Below are 18,977 nucleotides of genomic sequence, written 5' to 3'. Positions count from 1 at the left end.
TGCCCCTCAGCTTTCATTTGCTGCCCCTGATCTATTCTGATATCCTTGCTTGCTACTGCACAATCCTTTTTTCTACTCTGCCCTGATATCCATCGCTCTTCCCCTGAAGTCTTTCCCTTGCACCATCCTGCATCTGTTTCCACATCCCTACCCGCATTGGATATTCTATCATCGCGGTCTATCTTGCATCTTCATTGCATCACCATTTTCATTACCATTGCATTGCCATTCTTATTGGCATCATTCTTGGCTGTGGGTTAAGGTACTTGCGTCATCGCATTGCCTGCCCTGCATTGCCCATTGCTCTGCTGCATTGGTCCGTCTCTATATCACTATCTCCATGTATCTCAATATTATAATGTATCACCATTATTAACGCATGACTACAGAATTTCGAAGCTCAACTCGCCTTTTTTTTCTTTCTTTTTTTTTAAAAAAAGAAACCTGCGGTGGTCAAGATAGCGCTTGACCTGTACCAAGATTTGTTCTTTTGCCTTCTCCTGTCGTTTTCGAACCCTCCCCAGAAGTACACAAGCAACTGGGGCCTTAGATCCGTGTCATTTTACCTTTTTCTTTCTCCGAAACGCGCAAGGTTCGCGTTCTGACTTTCGAATTCTACTTTTTTCCCCCTGATTACCCTTTTTTCTCCTACCGGCATTCGCTAAAATGTCCGGACGTTCTTACGGTGATCTGCCCATTCGAGGCGGCCGTGGTGGTGACCGTGGCGGCTCCCGGGGCCGCGGCGATGGAGGCTCGAGTAGCCGTAGCAGTGATCGCGGCTACAGCGGAGATCGAGGCCGTGGTAGTGACCGTGGAGGTGGTCGTGGTGGACGTGGCGGCTCTGCTGGGTCCGAAGGGCCCTCGAGGCAAGTTTATTTGTTCTACGTCGGAGAAATTACATCTAACATGTGCGTAGAATGTTGACGGACCCTTTTGAAGCCCCCAGCTCCCGTGTTCAGACTTTTGAGGACCGATACGTTGCAGAGTCACTAAAGGCTCGACCACTCGCCAATTCTTTGGCTCAGCGTCCTGGCTATGGCACTCAAGGTCGTTCGATCGTGCTTCGTGCCAATTTCTTCCCCATGGACTTCAAACCAGGCGTCAGATTCTATTCGTATCGACTCAAGATTGAGCCCCCGGCAAAAAAAGGACAACAGAAGTTCATTCTTGAGAGCATGCTCCGCAACTACTCTCTCTTCAAAAAGATCGGTGTTGCTACTGATGGAGCCACTGAGATTGTCACGGCCCAGTCACTCCCCGATGATAGACCGCCATACATTTGTTCCATGGGAAATGGCAATGGGCACGGAAGTGGGAGTTCGACAAACTATACCGGCCCTTGGCAGACTACTCTAAATTTTGACAGCTCTTATTCACCAGCTGAAATGCTTGCGGCCATTGAGGACATCAACCAGCGAGAGTTGATTCAGAATGAAGCTGCCAGTCTTCGAGTACTGAACATCCTCATGAGTGCTTATCCCTTCAAAGATCCTGGTATCTGCATCATCGGCAAGGGACGAAATAAATTCTTCCGGATGGATCACCGAAAGCAGTCAGTGGAGATTGAAGGTGGCGCTGAAGCTGCTCGAGGGTTTTACTCAAGTGTCCGAGTTTGTGCTGGACGAATCATGCTCAATTTGAATGTCAATCACGGCGCATTCTACGCTCCATTTTCATTGGCCAGGCTACTTCAAGAATTCACGCCCATTGAAGGACAGAATGGGAATGTGTTGAACCGGTGGTTGAGAGGCTTGAAAATCTATGCCACACATCTCAAACCCCGAGAGAATGGAGCTGGTGTGATGGAAAGACCTATCAAATCAATCCTCGCAATTTCCAATCCTAAGGACGGACGTGGGAGTTCAAACCCGGTCCACCCCCCAATCGTTCCGCGTTTGGGATCTTCTGCCTCAAGCGTGAAGTTCTGGATGGGAGATGACAAGAAGGGATATTACATCAGCGTTACCGAGTACTTCAAAAAAAGTATGTTGGGTGCCTGTCATTTGATATTTGAGGTGCTTTGTGCTAACAGGAAATCACAGCTTACAATATTGTCCTCAAATATCACGATAATATGCCGGTCGTGAACGTTGGAACCCGTGAACGTCCGGTTTACCTTCCTATGGAGGTTTGCGAAGTCGTCCCTGGGCAACCCTACAAGCCTGACCCTGCCACTGTCCTACGACAGCATATGATCAAGTTCAGTTGCCGGCGGCCTCCTCAGAACTATGCCTCTATTATGAGCGAGGGATTGGACATCATGGGAATCTCTGGAGACCATACCAAGGCGTTAGGGATCAAGTCCGGCAACCAGATGATCACTGTACCAGCACGAATTTTGAATCCCCCAAATCTGCTTTATGGTGCCAAGAAGACCGCTAGCCCTCGAAATGGCTCGTGGAATTTGGTCAACACCAGATTTGCCCAGGGCGCCCAAATCACCAAATGGACCTGTCTTTTGATTAGGAAAAAGTTCAATGAAACGAAAAAAAACCCATTCATAGATCCTGATAGCCAGATGGACGCTTTTTATAGGAAATTGCGGGACCATGGCATGTCACTCCCGCCACCCTCCAAGCCGTATATTTCGGTTTTTCTCGATTTGACTGATGATAAAAATCGGAACGCCATCAGGGGAGCATTCAAAAAGTTCGCGGGGGTGTTCCCATTCGTGGTTGTTTTGCTTCCTGACACAGAGGGCAAGATCTTTGATTTCGTCAAGTATGCCGGAGATATCAAGACTGGTGTCCTTACGCACTGCATGCAGTACTCCAAGTTCATGCCTGCCAATGAGCAGTACCTGAGCAATAACGCCATGAAGGTCAATCTCAAAATGGGTGGATGCAATCAACTCCTGCAGCCATCGAATGCACGCTTTATTGGCGCCGGGAAGAACACCATGGTCGTTGGCTTGGATGTCACTCATCCCTCGGGTACAGACCCGGAAGCTTTCCCCAGTATCGCTGGCATTGTTGCATCTATTGATTATCGCATGGGACAATGGCCTGGTGAGGTTCGAGCCCAAACGCGCCGTCAGGAGAACATCGAATTCCTCAAGGAGATGATGCTTACCCGCCTGAGATTATGGAAAGATACCAACAATGGCAACCTTCCCCAAAACATTCTCGTGTACCGAGACGGTGTCAGCGATGGTCAATTCTCCATGGTCCTTAAAGAGGAACTTCCAAAAATTCAGGAGGCTGCCAAAGCGGTATACCGTGGAGCAATGCCCAATATCACTATCGTTGTCTGTGGAAAGCGACATAATGTACGCTTTTACCCTACTAACTCCAAGGATCAAGACAGAACTTCCAACCCACTCAATGGATGTGTCGTCGATCGCGCAGTCACCCGTCCTATCTACTGGGACTTCTATCTGCAGGCCCAGGCTCCGCTTCAGGGTTCTGCTCGACCAGCTCACTACATCGTGATTCATGATGAGATCTTCACCAACTCAAAGGTTAATGTGGACCGCAAGCCAGCTGATGTGCTGCAAGAACTCACCCACAGTATTTGTTACATGATGGGCCGGGCTACTCGCTCAATTAGTTACAGCACGCCTGCCTTCCTGGCTGACCGGTTCTGTGATCGCGCCCGCAAGTATTTGTTGGCTTTCTACTATGAGAGCAACGAGTCGATTCCAAATCCGAGTGGATTACAAGGCGCTGCCCTGTCTCTGGCGAGCGGATGCGAGGACCGCATGGTCTACATCTAATCTAGCCTTTGTCATTTTTATTTCCTTGTCGATATTTGACAAATTGGCTGATGTTATATGGAGGTTGGTATCCTCTTACTATGCTCCATTGTTCTTCAAATTGTTTTTGAGCATTGATAGCGACTTTTATTGTTGGGCTGGAATATTGCTCATGAGGCGAAAGCCACGCAAAACCACAAAAGAACCAAAAAAAAGGGCTTAATGTCCTTGCTTTTCTTACAAGCTTGAGATGTGCCTATGCTGCAGCGAGTGTGGAAAATGAGAAAAATACAAAAAAAGAAGGTAAGAGATTTATGTGCCTGAAAATGGCATGCATTGGTGATTCTATCTGATTGGTTATGTCTGTGCTTTTGGAAGACACTTGCACTGCAGCATGGAAAATACCAAAATCCAAAAAAAAGGGCATGTTTTGTTAGAGTAGAAAAATTGAAAATCCAAAAAACAAAAAACACTCCTGTGTCTGTATAGCCAGTAGACTTGCTGGTAATATGGCCGCAACCGAGAAGATCTTGGTAAGATAATGTGGGAAACGCTGGGTACTAATGAGGCATAGTATACAAGTGCCAGTGTATATGGCTCTGGTAATTTGAAACTCCGAGACAGCTTGGGCCACACCTGTTATGACCTATGAGGTTGAACACAATACACAATAACCTCTATCCTCATACAAGGAGCGTGGGCGATGTCCAACGATTCTTCCGCATGAGATAGCCTTCAGACCATCTATGACCTGGGGTTCCTTGAAAGATGTTTTTGTGCTGATAAAGTGCCCAATGGTGCAGGGCGAGGGCCGTCTCTACCTTCCAGCACATATACCTGAAGTCAGGCTTATATAGCATTGCGAAAAGAATGACAAAACAAGCCCAGATCACCATTCACCGCTTGGAACTAGGAGACCAGGCTTCGGGTTGCCACTCTTCCCCTGGGTTAGCCTTGCTGGCCTTGGTCCATGGGTTCTCCTCCTTTTGTGTCTTCGCTTCTGCAGGTGCGGGTTTGGCCTTTGGGGCTAGTTCAGGGGAGATGGTTGTATGTGTTTGTGCGGGAGTAGCCTTGGCGGGCTGATTCAAGATCGCCTCATTGATTTGAGTTGATGGTGCTTGATGTTGAGTCTTGGGTTTATCAAGGAAGGAAGCCTTGCTGGCCCAGCGTTCATCGGCGAGTCGGGCGAGTTGTTTGATTTGGGCCTGTCGCACAAGATCCTGCTGCTGCTCCTGGATGCTCGGGGGGTCTTGACGGACATGTCGCAGCCATTGGTGCCATTGCGCTGGATTGAAATAACTTGTTAAATACTATTCAATAGTCTCCTTCCCCTCTGCCCCGGAGTCGAGGCAGCATCTCCCCTGCGATGAAACTCACGTGTCACTTGAACATCACTGAAATGAGTTTTGGGATCGAATCGAACAATGCGTCGGAACCGAGCTGCATTCATGACATCTTTGAACTCCCAGAAGGTATTCCCGGCCAGATCCTCACCTAAAACATGGTTAGCGCTGAGACATGAGAAAATCAGAAAGCCGATACTGACCGACCAGAAAGGACTTCCGCCAGGGCAGGCGAAGCTTTTTCCATTTAAACCATAAGCTGTTAACCATTGTTGAGTGTGAAGAATAGAAGTGAGGCAAAAAAAAAAGATTGAGGCGGACTATCAGGAACGTCATCGGGGATAAACACAGCCCGGACATTCCATTCTTCTCTCCATATCTCTCAGCTTTTCTCTCCCCCCTTTTTTTTGTCTCTAATCCCTACTTTACTAGAGACCTCTTGCACTTCTAGTAATTGAAGAGTTTCTTCATCTTGCGATTTCTTATTGTATCACGGAACCCCCTCTGCTACCCAACACCAGCCACCATTAGGGCCGATCAGGCACCCGCAAAGGGATACATACCACTCCAGGTGGCAACAATAATACAACTACACTTCTCCCATCCCTCTGATTGAGCATCGATCATCCGAATCTCATCATGGCTTCTGTGACTTCGCTAGACAAGGATTTGCGCAATATGCGCCTATCCCGCTATACCCCGCAGGCAGCCGCGGAGGTGCGCGACTGGATAGAGGAAGTGCTGCATGAGAAACTAGCATCGTCAGACTTGCTTGAAGGCTTGAAAGATGGCGTTGCTCTGTGCAAGTGAGTTTTATTTGTGGTTCTAAAGTACAATCCACCAGCCTGGGCCCCTGGCTAACTCCCTTATTTACAAGGCTGGTAAATCTAGTTGTGTCACCGGGCGTGAAGTATAAGCAGTTGTCCGCGCCATTTGTACAGATGGAGAATATTTCGCATTTCTTGCGCGCATGCCAATTGCCACCGCTCAACCTTCCCCCGCACGATGTCTTCCTGACAGTCGATCTCTACGAAGCAAAGGATCCGGCGCAGGTTCTCCAGTGCCTGGCTGCATTTAGTCGGCGGGCCAATGCCCTTGCGCCCAACAAGTTTCCCCGAACCGTTGGCCCACAGAGTAAGCGCAATGTGGTCAGCCCCAATGCAACGGGTTCCTCGAGCACCGGAGCAAACACACCCCGATCAACTCGCTCCTTCAGCAACGTCGGAGATGGGAGAGCCCCTGCACTTCCCTCTCGAACAGGCAGCCCTACAAAGCCTTCTGGGTCATACAGTACTTGGGCCAAGAAAGGAGATGAGCAGGCTACCACTCCGGCTTGGAACATTCACCAATATGGCTATATTGGGGGAGCTAGTCAAGGGAATCAAGGAATTGCATTTGGTGCTCGCCGACAGATCACCACTCCTGGACCCGCTGTACCAAGCCTTGCGGAGAAAGAGAAGCGCAGGCGTGAAGAGGATGAACGGATTCGTCAACAGAACGCGGAGAAGGAACAGGCAGAACGGGAACATCAGCGACAGGTTGCAGAAGAGGAGGCCCATGCCAAGGTAGAAGAGGAGCGCCGATGGGAAGAAGAGACCGCTCGTATAAGGGAGCAAGAACGCCTTCGGGTGGAAGCAGAAAAGAAGCGTTGGGACGATGAAAAGCGTCAATGGGAAGCGGAAGAGCAGCGACGTGTGGCGGAAGAAAAGGAAACCGAAGAGCGGTTTGAGCAGGAGCGCCTAAAGAGACGAAGTCTGAATGATAACCGTCTCAATGGTCAGTTCCTGAGCCAATACCAGGCCTCCAGCTCCCAGGTTAGTGATGTGGCCGGAACCACGCCGGCTGAGGAAACAGCCCAAAGCCGCCGCATCAAAGAGCTTGAGCGTGAGTTACAGCTGGCAAAGGACCGGGAGCGTCAGTATGAGACCGGACGTCAGGAAGTCCAGGCTGGAAAAACTGGCGATCAGCCTCAGCCTCGCAGTCAAAGTCGCCCTCATCCCGTGCCCCCCAAGCCTAGCTACGATCTTTCTTCCCTGGAGCAGGAACGGCGACTCCTACGTAAGGAATGGCAAAATACGCAGGATATGCCCGCGGCTTCCGAGGCGGAGGAACCGGAACCCATCGAGGAGCAAGCACCACCCCAACCCCCTCGTCCCCTCCCAGTACCAAAGCCATCATCTTCCTCTCCGATGCCAACGCTCCCTCCGAGGGACCTGCCCGCATCGCCCCGGCCGCTACCAGACCCAGTAGCCTACAGTGCCGGCCGGGGCCACGAAAACCGCGTGGACAATTTCCTCGCCTCGAACCCAGCCCCCACAGCCCCAGCCCCAGCCACCCACCGCTTCCAAGACTACACCGCGACTTCCGAGGTCGATGCTGAGAATAGCCGCCGCGCAGCCTCACAGCAGAAGACCAAAGCCGGCGGCTGGGCGTCCAAGTCCCTCCTGGAACGAGAGATGGAGCGTGAACGCGCGCGCCAGCAGGAATGGGAAGAGAACCAAAAGCAGACGGCGGCTGCGGCCGAACGTGGCGGCCAAGATACCACGCAAGGCTCAGGACCAGGTCAATCTTGGGATGTTCATCAGTATGGTTATATGGGTGGTGACAATCAGAACCGTGGCGGTGTTGGGCTTGGTGTTGGCGGCGCTAGGCGTCAGATTATTGGGCCCCGACCACCGCGGTAAGCTGTTGACTTGTCTTGGCAAATTCTGAGCCTACCCATTCAACCTAGAGTTCTTGTGTCTTCGAGTTCTTGCCCCATTCTACTTATCGTTGTTTTCTCCTGCTTCTTCTTTTGGGCTCTATTCCCCCTATCTCTGTGGGCGGATATCATCATTGAAGCAGAAGACTTACCGTCATATTTCTGCGTTGGTGGATTATTTTATTATTTGCGTGCTATGATTCCCGCTCCAGCCTATTTTGTTTTTTGACGCGATGTGGTTGTTTGTAGATAGCAGCTGTTATACTCTAGATTCTATAATAAACACATTTGAGCAAATACCGAATTATATAAAATGACCACACGTCCGTAGGATAGTCCTTCAGCGGTAAGCTAAAAGAATTGACATTTAATATATAGACAGCACAGGTACTCCCTGGTCCCAAAGTATATCTCACAATCATTAATATTCAACCCGGGGAAAAGCAGAGGGCATTCAAACGCTTCATAAGCACCCATAGACGCCTAAATTATGATCATTAAGTATCATTACCATCATGAAAGTCATTACCACAACACCGGCCTTCCCTGATCCCATACAAAGACTTCATGGTAAGATATGCTCGACCATGAACCTCATCCTAAACCCACTCTCCTGCAAGTAAGCCCATTCAATCGAGCCCCGGTCACGACTAGCCTGTTCACGACGCGCAATTCCAGACCGAACAGCTTTAGCCAGCGAAGGAGTGACAGAAAGCATATTGTTCTTATGCAGAAGTGTCATCAGGGCCTCGAGCAGGATAGAGACCTTGGCGTTGTTTCCAACGTTTGAGGTAGCCGCCGCGTAGGGAAGGAAGCATTCCTCCAGCTTGGCCTGGGTGAGGTAGTTGTTGTCGGAGCTTGGTGCGGAGCTCTCGCGGAAGACGAAGAGGAGGAGTTCGCAGAGAGTAGAGTGCGCCTCGGGGAGGAGGTGCGGGAGGTTAGATGGGGCGATGAAGTGTTGGAAGAGCGGGAGGGAGAGATCGCGGATATTCTCGACGAACATGTCGTAGAGGTTGTCTAAGGGCAAGAAGTCCCGGGGTAGTTTTTCCGAGACGCTGGAGAGGATGCCGAGGAGTTGTTGGCGGAGGGCGAGGGAGGTGTAGCCGCCTAGCGGGGATAAATTACTGTTTTCGTTGGAGGATGTTTGGCTTCCTTTGGGCATCTTGACGGGGTCTGTGGCTTCGTCCATTGCGTTTCGTGTTCCTCGTCGGGTGCGCTTGCTACGCCGTGGCTTGCTTGCATTCGATCCCTGGGCTGAAGGTGATACCGAGGTCGAGCTTTGATCACCTTCGAAATCCTCGTCCGAAATGTCCAGGTAGTCGCCATAGTCATCCTTATCAAGGTTGATCTCACCGGCCCTCTTCTTGGTCTTATGGGAGTCTTGTTCAGGAACAGGGATTTTCAGTTCATCGTTGAATACCTCCCTGAACTCGCCGGGGTTTGATTTGCCATTGGCAAAGATCGCCCGCATGATTCTGCGGTCTCGTCCAGCTGTGGTGTTTGAGACGATATAACGATAGATCAGGCTTTCTCGAAAGATTCCGAGATCATCATGCACCGCCACTACCTCACTCTTAGGTTTTCTGCCCCTGCGTCTTTCTTTCTTGGCAGGTTCAGTCCCCTGCGCGGGCTCCCCTCCGATTTCCCTGACATCTCTGACCAAACCGAGGTATCCCTTTGGCTTTGTTTTGCCTCGAGGTATTTCTTTTCACGCTCTTTCCAGTCATCTTCAAGTACGTTACACATAAACTGGAGCCATATCTGCCAGCGCTCCCACCGCGCCGGGTGAAGTACGGAACAGTTAAATGCCCATCCGACGGCGTGCCAAAAATCCTCTGCGCAGTGCCACAGCGAAGAAGCTTGGTTGAATTTCGTATTCAGAGGCCTGGTATCAGGATTGTCATGCTCAATGAGCATCGGGCTCCCCCCGCGCCGCCTACCCTGTCGCGAAGATGCGAACTGGGTGAAGTTGAACGCGAGGTTAAACTTTGCATCCACGGGACCAACACGGGAGTTTGTCAGGCGAAGAAATCGTAAAGCTGCATTGGGTGCTTCTTTTTCATACTCCGATTCGGCGCGCGTTGTCGTTCTTGGGTGCACGAGCATCGTAGCTGCGACGGCGAGATGCTGCGGGAGCGGAATCACTGCTTTTGTTGATGAGATCGTGCCGGAAGCAAGAACATTGAAGAGAAGGCTATACGCTTGCGGCCCTATCTCGAGAAAGCGAGAGGTTATTAGCAGTGTCTCTTTGGTGTTCAACCGCACACTTCAAAGCACGGGAAAAGGGAACATACATAGTGAGTCTTCGAGGAAAATTTCCGTCTGTCGAGCCAACTCCCATTGAAGGGGCACGGGTGACCGATGTGGTACCTCGTCCATGGTCTCCGTAGTCGGCATAGGGGGGTTTTGAAAAGCCAGCTGAAAAGATACATTTTGAGCTGGCAGCAACGCGCTTATCGATAAGGATTCGCGGTGGAGAATGGCGTATGGCGCGTCGAAAGAGGTATATGTCCGGCAGAACAGTAGACAGTTGGATGTTGATATATGTTACATTACTTTAAGAGCATAAGAAATTCAAAACAAGACTTAGAGATGTGTTTATATGACAGCGTAGTCCATCAGATAAAAGAGGTCTTGATAATCATTTCTAAAAAAAGATTGAACTTCTTTGTTTCGAGGGCGGAAACAAAGGCGGTGGAAAGTATACAAACAATGAGCTTCGCTATTTTTTGCTGTACAATAACAAGGACCGGGGGCATATATAAACAAGATATGGATGACCTGGGAGACCAATGCATGGTGAGTCCTGTGGTTGACATGCTGAAGTATTATGGTGTTTGGTAAAGATCCAAAATCTCAGCGCAGCTTTAGATACATAGCTGTATATATTTTCAATGACATCGGAAAAAGCAAGCGGATTGAGTCTACAACGTATAAACAAGTGCAATTAGATTAAGAAGGAATAAAGATACCACGGGTGTCAATTTTTGTTATAGTACGGCATGGTGGTATATATATATATGTCCCAATTGCATATTTAACCTCAGCATTTAGGGCTTGTAGAGTTGTATCTGTTAGTCAAATGTGATGGCAAAGTAGTTTTGCAGATTCTTTGCTGTTTTTACTGTGTTCTATATTTTGCGGCCAATTCTTCTTGTGAATCTAGCTAGAGCCGTGATCAAGGGAAGAAGCAATACATCAGAAAACCACCAAGACGACCAAATAGATTTACCAATCTCAACGCCACTACTATTGTATTTTATTTGAACATCAATCTTCGGATATTTGAGGGCTATGAAGTGATAGATACTTCATTCTAATTCATCATAGCCGTGATGCATTATTAGGCCCCGCAAAGACTCCAGCCAAGAGATTGACCTGCATTACCCAATCAAAGCTCAAGTTGTGCTTACTTCCATGTGAAGAGATATATATGACCCTTACATTACACAGCCCAAAGTCTCAAAAGGGAGACCAGGGACCTGAAAAAATGGACTCTTGTTAAAGTAAAAAATGCAGGGCTCGGATACCGGGAAATCTAGACAAGGATAAGCTGCCTAAGGCAGACCGAAAGGGTGGGAATTTGGACTGGTTCGCAGTGACTTCTGCGTCTTCATATTTGCCGACGAAAAGAAAAGAGGAACAGGATGCGCACTGGCCAAGAAGGGTTCAAATCCCCGGCAATCAATTTCGCAATGCAAAGGCCTTTTATGAAGAAAAGGAGGGGACAGCGAGAAAGCTCGGGAAATCAAGAAGGCTGTGGATACGCCAACATGGATAACAATTCGAGAAAAAAGAAAAGATTAAATAGGAGGCACTATGACTCCTCGGGTATATCGGAGAAGAGACCTATTCGCAACCGATGCGACTGTAATCAAAAAGTTAGTAAATGAGTTTCGCCTGTTTCCAAGAAGATAAAACATACGAAAGGCAGCTTGGGAATGACCACTCCTAATGTGGCTAGGAAGTTGATGGTGAAGTGGGTCAAGTCGAAATGGGTGTAGTGAGTGCTGAGGAGGAAGAGCACGATGGGCACGCAGAGCAAAAACTTCTTGGCAGGTGTGTATTGGTCGCCGTTGTCGATCTGTTCCCACATATTGAGATTGTCATAGGCACCGGCATTGAATTCGAAGGGGATACCCCGCACCCAGTGGAACATGAGGAAGGATCCGAACATGTAGCTGATGTTGGTGAGGGTCCACGATGTTTCTTGCGAGACGCCAGGAATGATGTCGTAGAAAATCTTGAGAGCGGCGATACACACAAAATGAATTGTCCAGGCACCTAAAATCAAAACAGAATCTCACGTTAGTATTTGGTTTCTGTATCTGGTGATATGTGGTCTCCAGGATCAGCTTTTTTGGGTCACTCACCCTTGGCATTCACCCAATTTGCATTAAGATTTGGCAATGCGGCCTGATCGCTGGTATGCTCAATAGACTCGGCCGGTTCCTGGTAGATAAGACTGCTGGATCGCCTCCGGCGGCCATGTTTTGAGGTCATGCTTGGAGATAGCCGCTGCGGCCCTGTGTCAACATCCGGAGGGAAGGAGATGCCACGGGGGGGTCAACAGGGAAGACACCTTTGAATTGTCGGACGCCAGCTTGACGGTTGGATCCAAAAGAAAAAAGAATAAGTTGGATGGAGAGAAGGAGAGAAGAATGAAAAGGAGCGTGGGGATGAGGTGGCACGGCCCAGACTGGAGTTTGCCGGTTGGATCGGCTTGCGGTCACGGGGTGCGGAAGAGCTCTCTGATTCACGTCTTTTTTTTTCTAGACTATCTTTTTTTTTTTCTGTCTTCTCTATTAGATTGTCTAAAATTAGATTAATTCTGACCCCTAATCTATTTCCTGGCTTTTGAGATTGGCCTAAATCGGAGCAAATGCATAATTGGCCCTTGATACAAAACGTATGCATGTGCGGAATCTAGCCCGAATGGACTTAAACTACATCGTACATGTACTTTATATTAAGGGTTTGGTAAAGGGGGAAGCTTCCTCAATTGGTGAATATATAGTCATTTTTTTTCTCTTCTAGTTTAGTGAGGATTTCTTCAAATCTTATCATTGACATTTTTTCTTTTATGGGGCGAATGTGTTCGAGACACCCATGGATGCCTAAAGAACAGGCTAAAATAGAAACCTGGCCACCTTTGCTTCGCTATGGCTCCAAAACGACTCCTTTTTCTTGATTCTTGTCTCCTGATTGTCCCAGGATATCATAGTGCTCATACCGGGGATAACCAAATTAGGCATCAAATATTAATACATCCCGGATTATACGCATATAGTTTTCTACACGATTTGTGCTTCCTCCCCCGTAAAAATTCAATAGATATCTAAGAAGGCCCGTGAAAGAGAAAAAAAAAGGCCCGACAATGCCACATAAGCGACCAATCATTCTTATACAATTACCCTCAGCTTCGTGACCGTATGCGTTTGTCCGGTAAGAAGTTTCCGACACTATAACAAAAAGTGGATATGGACATACTTTAAACGAAAAGCAATAGTCTGCCGTGCCTGGAGCACGGCCTCCTTCACCCACCGATTCTTCCTGCTCGTATTGACAGTGCTAACCAGCTCCGGGGTCAAATATTGCTCTGAATCAGTAGGTAGAAGTCGGTGATAGTACTCAATTGATATAAGCTGTGGCAATTGTTGGTAGGGGAATCGCCTAATCATTGGGGGATTCTGAACTTCTATGTAGGCCTGTCTGCCATCGATAGGGAAGAAAGGATGGGTCTTCCTTTCGCCCTTTAGAAGCTGGTGCTTGCTAGATAATTCTCCAGTATCGCCATATCAAGTTTGTGGAATGAACTGGTTGATTTAGCAACGGAGGGTGCCCTAACTCGATGGATCTGGGAAAACACATTGAATGATCGCGGTCCGTGGGCCTAGACCACGGTCCATAGATAGCTAACAGTACTTTTGAATATTGAGTCTAATGATCTATGTTATCCATAATAACATCGGCACTTGGGACTTGGGACCTACAAAGACGAAATTAACCCCACTCTTGGCGTCGATCAATCTGCTATATTCCACGGATAGATCTGACGCCAAAGACAACGCCCTGCCTGAAGAAATTTTCATGGTTCCTTGGAGGTAACATCTTCGGTCCTTGTTCACACTGTCATCATTGGCCAAATAGATTTATACGTGCCGAATATAGTACGGGAACCAAAAGGACTTACTGTCACGGTTGTCCGTCTAGATCATATTGATCTCGATTAACTGACCTATTAGGTTATTCGGAGATTTGTTCATCTTGTGCTTTTTGTTCTCTCCTTCAAGCTTGCATGCTTCTAATAGGTACCTCTGTATGCATATCTTGGCTTATAGGGATGCTGGTGTATATTGATGCCCAAGCCAAGAAGGTCTACTCCTGCTCTGATAAGGAGCTACCAGATCAAAATACCTTCAAAAGTAACATACTTGAAGGTCTATATATGTTGTACAAAATCTCTGGGCTCTAGGGGTTTTACGCCTTATCGCTATACTTGACGGGTCCACGGGTGTCTTTATCGTTATCGTTATCGTTATCGCCGTCTACTTCAGTTTCAAAATTGCACGAATGGTGGATATCGTCTACCGTGAAGTTTTCTGGGGACCCAAATTCTACTGTTGATCCTTCCAGACTCTCACTCGATCTGGATTATCCTGAGATTCGACCTTCCTCCAATTAGTCATGGCTAATTCATCAGACGAAGAGGCTGATTCACGCACAGCTCTGGTGGGCGCACCGCGTACTCGATCGAACCCGCGTTCCACCTCGCGCTCCGCATCGAACGACAGCACCCGCCCAGCCAAGCGACAACGCCGCAACAGAAATAAAAAGGATTCAGATTTAAATGACTTTGTGCCAAAAGGTGTTGCATTCAGTGCTACACCATTGCCAGTGGATCCAGACAGTACGTCTAGCTCTGGATCTAGCTCAGCATCAAGTGAAGATTCCGATTCCGATGCAGACCCTACTACCGCAAACCCACATGCTGGCAACACTGCCCCTGCAATTAGCTGGAATCAGGGTCGGAAGGCTGCAGTGCGTACAACACTTGGGAAACGACCAGCGCCGGCAAACGAGAAGCCTACTCAATTTGAAGCGGTGAATGACAAATATTGGCGCAGTCGCAGTGAATCTGTCGCGTCGACCAACGGCGAAGAAAAGCCCACAGCAAACGACCAATCTGAACATGATAACGAATTGGAGGATGGAGAAATTGATTCCAAGAGTGACACAGATGATTCAGATTCTCTTGGTTCTGAGGCTGATGACTCTATCCTACTGAACATAGGGGACAAGATGGAAATGGATGGCACTAATAACTACGATCCCGCGACCCTGGCTCATCAGCATAACTCCAACACTGGAGACTCAAATATCATCAGAGGTGGATCTACACAGTCGGGATCTGGGTCGAAAGAGGAGGCGTTCCAGCTTTTCTCAAGCAAGTATCCAAATGCGCCCACTGCTTTGGTGGATCTAAGCCAGACAGACCTCGAGATCCTGGCCAAGTACGTGTATTTTGATCGCAGCATTCATGATCTGGACCTCAAACTCCCTATCTCTTGCATCGAATGTCAAAGCGAGGGCCATCTGGCCGACATCTGCCCAACAAAAGAGGTATGTTGTATCTTGCTTCCAGTTATCTTATTTTCCCTTACTAACATTAGATATAAAGTGTGCACACTGCGGTGCTTGGAATCAACATCAAAGCAATACTTGTCCCGACTGGCGACGATGCCAAAGATGCCGTGAACGTGGTCACGACGAGCCGCAATGCACCGCGAAGCTACGCAATTTCGCATACGAAGTGCCCTGTGACTACTGTGGCAATGAGCATCTGGAATCCGAATGTGATTGCCTATGGAAGTTCCCAAGCAGAGATCTCCACTCCAACCAAGTCACAGTGTCAATCTGCTGTGCGAATTGTTGCAGTGCGAAGCATCTTATCGGAGATTGCCCATCTTCCAGTTTGCGCGTACCAACCATTTCCTCATTTACTTTGAAGGGTATCGACCCAGATATGATCACAAACCTCAACACCGTCGTCCCCCCACGAGAGAGCCGCCCACCAAGCCGAAACCAGTCCCGCGGAAGAGCCAGGGAATGGTCTCGACCCCCCTCCCCAGACGAAGATGACATGATGTCCCGTGTCTCCCGAGGCCGAGGACGCCCCGTCCCTGCTCCTCGTGGCAATATTCGCGGCACTATCAAGTTCGCAAGCGGAGTCGGAGCTAAGCGTGGCGATGCACCATCCAGGGGGCCCTCTCGAGGCCGTTCAACATTCTCTGGAAACAACAATCGCTCACGCTCGCCAAACCCACCCCTCCCACGGGGCCCTCCACCCAGGGGTGGTGGCGGTGGCCGAAGCCGTGGACCACAGCGAGGAGGATTCTCACGTGGACCACGTGGCGGCGGCAGAGGCCGCGGGTGGTAAACCCGCTACGATATGACCAGAAGATCTCGGCGAACACCGCCATGTACATAGCACAGTGTCTACCAATCCGCTCAGTCTCAACTGAGCATGTATGTACGATTAAATGACACTTCATTCTGAAATCTCTCACTTCAGTAGTATATTTCTCATATTGTGCTACATGCCCATGCTGCCCAGGCGGAGTGGACTGTTCGGCACATCCATTACCCCAAAGCCTCTACCTACGTCGCATGGGATCACACAGAATTAGAATCCTATCACGCACCATGCTCATCATTCTCCCTAGTCCCGACAAATCCCCCCTCCAGAATATCGATCAGATCATCCAACTGCTTAATGCAAAGATCCGTATGCGGATGTTCCTTCAAATGCACATTCTGCTCATTCAAAAGTAACACCGTCGCCGCACCAGCCATATGTCCAGCCGTCATATCATCAATACTATCACCAACCATGATCAAATTCTCACCATTAGCGAGACCCCATTCACTCGCAATATGCAGGATACCCGCGGGATCAGGCTTGGGCAGGAGATTGGGCGTGTCCCGTGTGATGATTGGTAGGAAGATATGACCATCGAGATGGTTGTTGATAAGGTTCTGGACTGGTGCTCTGGGGGAGGTGAGTGAATGTGTTAGCGCTATCGGTGTATCAAATAACCAGGAAGAATATGGTTATGTCCTGGTTGTGTTGATTGCTTGTAGAACGTACTCGAAGTTCCGTGTGCAGAGTGCTCTTCGCAAGCCGCGGGATTCGAGGTAGTCCATTAGGCGGACCAGACCGGGCTGTGGCTGCTGATCGGCCATGGCTCGGCGCTCTACAGCTTGCACTTTCGATACGGCTGTGGCTTGCTCTCCAGCGGGGAGTTCGCGGATATGTTGGAGAATGTCAATAGAGCGATCGATTCCCAGTGCTTCTCTATATTGGGATATTTGTTAAAGAGACTTCAGAAGATTCAGTTTCGGATAGCTCATTGCTCTTAGGTTGTACCTCATTTCGCTGAACATGTGGTGTTGTGGCAAACTGATCGAGGTCAGCAAGGTTCAGTCAATATAAAGTTGAGTCGATGACACGATTAAAATGCATAGGATCATAATAATCAATCAAAACGCAAACCCCCGAGGCGACAGAAGAACAAGACAAAAAGGCTGGAGTATGATATAGACTAGATGAGTATGGCACCCTACCCTCAACTACCACGTGGGAGACGCTATGCTGCAGAAATAATCATATAACATGGAGCAGGTCATCAAGCGAAACACCCGAGCCCAACGCAAGGTATACTTCCCCGAATAGGAAAAGGTGTTTCTGCCTGAATCTCAAACTGATGCCTGGATCATCGTTTTCTGTCCACTTCCATAAATAACATCAAGATGTCTATATCGATTCTCCAGGACGCATGCAGCAAGACCAATATCCAGCGAACAACAGAAAACGCAAGGTAGAACGCTGATACACCAGAAAAGAAAAAATGACTCACCACAGGGTTCCATCCACATCAAATACAATCCCCTTCAAGGGAGGGGCAGTCGACGTCACGGAAGAACCGAGAGGTGCGAACTTTCGCGGACGAAGATGTTTGCAGGCAATCGCAGACATGATGGAACGAGCAGCGTGTTTGGACATGAGAGAGAGAGGAGGTTGAAGAGGTGGAGTTAGCCAAGTGGAGCCACGGGTACGATCTATAACGTTCCAGGGTTCTTCAAGTCCCCAACCTTGGATTGCGAGAATAGCGCCGAAGGTTATTCTGTTTGATATTTTGGGACATTTCAGCTCTTTCCACGTCTACCTAGGCATATGGCTTCCTTCAAATGGAATTCAATCTCTCCCTCCTTTCCTCTCTCCCCATACATCATGGATCGGAAACATCTCGCAACAGGGGCATTTCCTCTATCCCTCTCAAAAACAATATACCTTATTCATCTGCTCTCCTGGTTGCAACTTCTATACGCAGTGTCCTACCTCGTACGGCCACTCTGGAACACACGGCGCGAGTTTCCACCCTTTAACACAGCCCTCAGCCGCACAGAAACAAGAATTATCAACACCCTCCTCGGCGCCATCCCCCTCTCAGCTTATAGTTCCGCAACAGCAACAGAGCGCCAGTGGTACCTGTCATCAGGGAATGGTCTCTTGAACCCAGAGAGCAACGGCATCCGCACCACCCATCAGCCCACCCCCAACTTGCTAGCCAGCTCAACATCGCCACAGCAAGGACACCAAGACTCCGAATCCTCATCGGATCAAGAACGTTCTATACCAGATACGGGTACCGAAAAACCCCGGGAAAACTCCCCCATTCATGAAACACTGCGCAAGATCCGGTTTAACACACAAGGCAGTATTTCAAAGCTTGCCACCTCGGCAAAAGCCATCTTCCGACAGCCACTGGCCATCGTCCCAGGGAATATGAATGGCTCGCCGTCAGACGAGGAACGGGCGGAGCAAGAGCTCGTTCCAATTCGAGTGCGCACTTCACAGCCTCGCTTCGTCGAGAACGTGCCTTTCCCTGTGCCCATGTCTGCGTCTGCGCGTGTCGTAGGTCACTTCAGTGACCCTGGGCCGGCAATTGGAACCAAGGTGCACCAGCCAGTCTCGTTTGGGGCGGCGATCGATGCGGCAGTTGATTCGGAGACCGTGCAGATGAATCGTGCGCGCAAGTATCACTCTATCGAGAGTTATCCGGGGAAGTTTCCTGTCAGTGATTCGTTGGATTATAGCTCACTTGCTACTGCTTATGCCGTGAGAGGAAGGGGGACTACCTCTGTCCGACCTTTCTCAGACTACTAGGGCTTTCTT

At 49.0% G+C, this 18,977-nt stretch overlaps 8 protein-coding genes across 8 annotated transcripts; 4 read left to right on the top strand and 4 right to left on the bottom strand.

The window, feature by feature from the left end:
* Positions 1-666: 666 nt before the first annotated feature.
* Positions 667-3,715, top strand: N7500_002501 (argonaute/piwi family protein; the record flags this gene model as incomplete). The annotated part of the gene is made up of 3 exons (XM_056673647.1): positions 667-848; positions 917-1,983; positions 2,043-3,715. 3 exons carry the CDS (start codon positions 667-669, stop codon positions 3,713-3,715), a joined length of 2,922 nt encoding a protein of 973 aa, XP_056534172.1.
* Positions 3,716-4,590: 875 nt separating this feature from the next.
* N7500_002500 (uncharacterized protein) lies at positions 4,591-5,307 on the bottom strand (the record flags this gene model as incomplete). The annotated part of the gene is made up of 3 exons (XM_056673646.1): positions 4,591-4,979; positions 5,072-5,188; positions 5,241-5,307. 3 exons carry the CDS (start codon positions 5,305-5,307, stop codon positions 4,591-4,593), a joined length of 573 nt encoding a protein of 190 aa, XP_056534171.1.
* A 369-nt stretch (positions 5,308-5,676) lies between these two features.
* N7500_002499 (calponin homology domain protein) lies at positions 5,677-7,721 on the top strand (the record flags this gene model as incomplete). The annotated part of the gene is made up of 2 exons (XM_056673645.1): positions 5,677-5,843; positions 5,915-7,721. 2 exons carry the CDS (start codon positions 5,677-5,679, stop codon positions 7,719-7,721), a joined length of 1,974 nt encoding a protein of 657 aa, XP_056534170.1.
* Positions 7,722-8,303: 582 nt separating this feature from the next.
* Positions 8,304-10,135, bottom strand: N7500_002498 (uncharacterized protein; the record flags this gene model as incomplete). Its single annotated transcript, XM_056673644.1, has 3 exons — positions 8,304-9,341; positions 9,404-9,948; positions 10,033-10,135. The coding sequence occupies 3 exons, from the start codon at positions 10,133-10,135 to the stop codon at positions 8,304-8,306; spliced, it is 1,686 nt and encodes a 561-aa protein (XP_056534169.1).
* Positions 10,136-11,555: 1,420 nt separating this feature from the next.
* N7500_002497 (ORMDL family protein) lies at positions 11,556-12,241 on the bottom strand (the record flags this gene model as incomplete). The annotated part of the gene is made up of 3 exons (XM_056673643.1): positions 11,556-11,606; positions 11,664-12,022; positions 12,112-12,241. 3 exons carry the CDS (start codon positions 12,239-12,241, stop codon positions 11,556-11,558), a joined length of 540 nt encoding a protein of 179 aa, XP_056534168.1.
* A 2,184-nt stretch (positions 12,242-14,425) lies between these two features.
* Positions 14,426-16,178, top strand: N7500_002496 (zinc knuckle domain protein; the record flags this gene model as incomplete). Its single annotated transcript, XM_056673642.1, has 3 exons — positions 14,426-15,252; positions 15,420-15,675; positions 15,750-16,178. 3 exons carry the CDS (start codon positions 14,426-14,428, stop codon positions 16,176-16,178), a joined length of 1,512 nt encoding a protein of 503 aa, XP_056534167.1.
* A 257-nt stretch (positions 16,179-16,435) lies between these two features.
* Positions 16,436-17,804, bottom strand: N7500_002495 (putative haloacid dehalogenase-like hydrolase; the record flags this gene model as incomplete). The annotated part of the gene is made up of 4 exons (XM_056673641.1): positions 16,436-16,790; positions 16,890-17,096; positions 17,169-17,201; positions 17,659-17,804. The coding sequence occupies 4 exons, from the start codon at positions 17,802-17,804 to the stop codon at positions 16,436-16,438; spliced, it is 741 nt and encodes a 246-aa protein (XP_056534166.1).
* Positions 17,805-18,032: 228 nt separating this feature from the next.
* N7500_002494 (uncharacterized protein) lies at positions 18,033-18,968 on the top strand (the record flags this gene model as incomplete). The annotated part of the gene is made up of 1 exon (XM_056673640.1): positions 18,033-18,968. The coding sequence occupies one exon, from the start codon at positions 18,033-18,035 to the stop codon at positions 18,966-18,968; it is 936 nt and encodes a 311-aa protein (XP_056534165.1).
* Positions 18,969-18,977: the final 9 nt, after the last annotated feature.

The sequence above is a fragment of the Penicillium coprophilum genome, assembly GCF_028826855.1.
Source record: "Penicillium coprophilum strain IBT 35676 chromosome Unknown utg000002l_segment0_segment1, whole genome shotgun sequence".
Taxonomy (NCBI): domain Eukaryota; kingdom Fungi; phylum Ascomycota; class Eurotiomycetes; order Eurotiales; family Aspergillaceae; genus Penicillium; species Penicillium coprophilum.
This window is presented reverse-complemented; position numbering and strand designations above follow the sequence as displayed.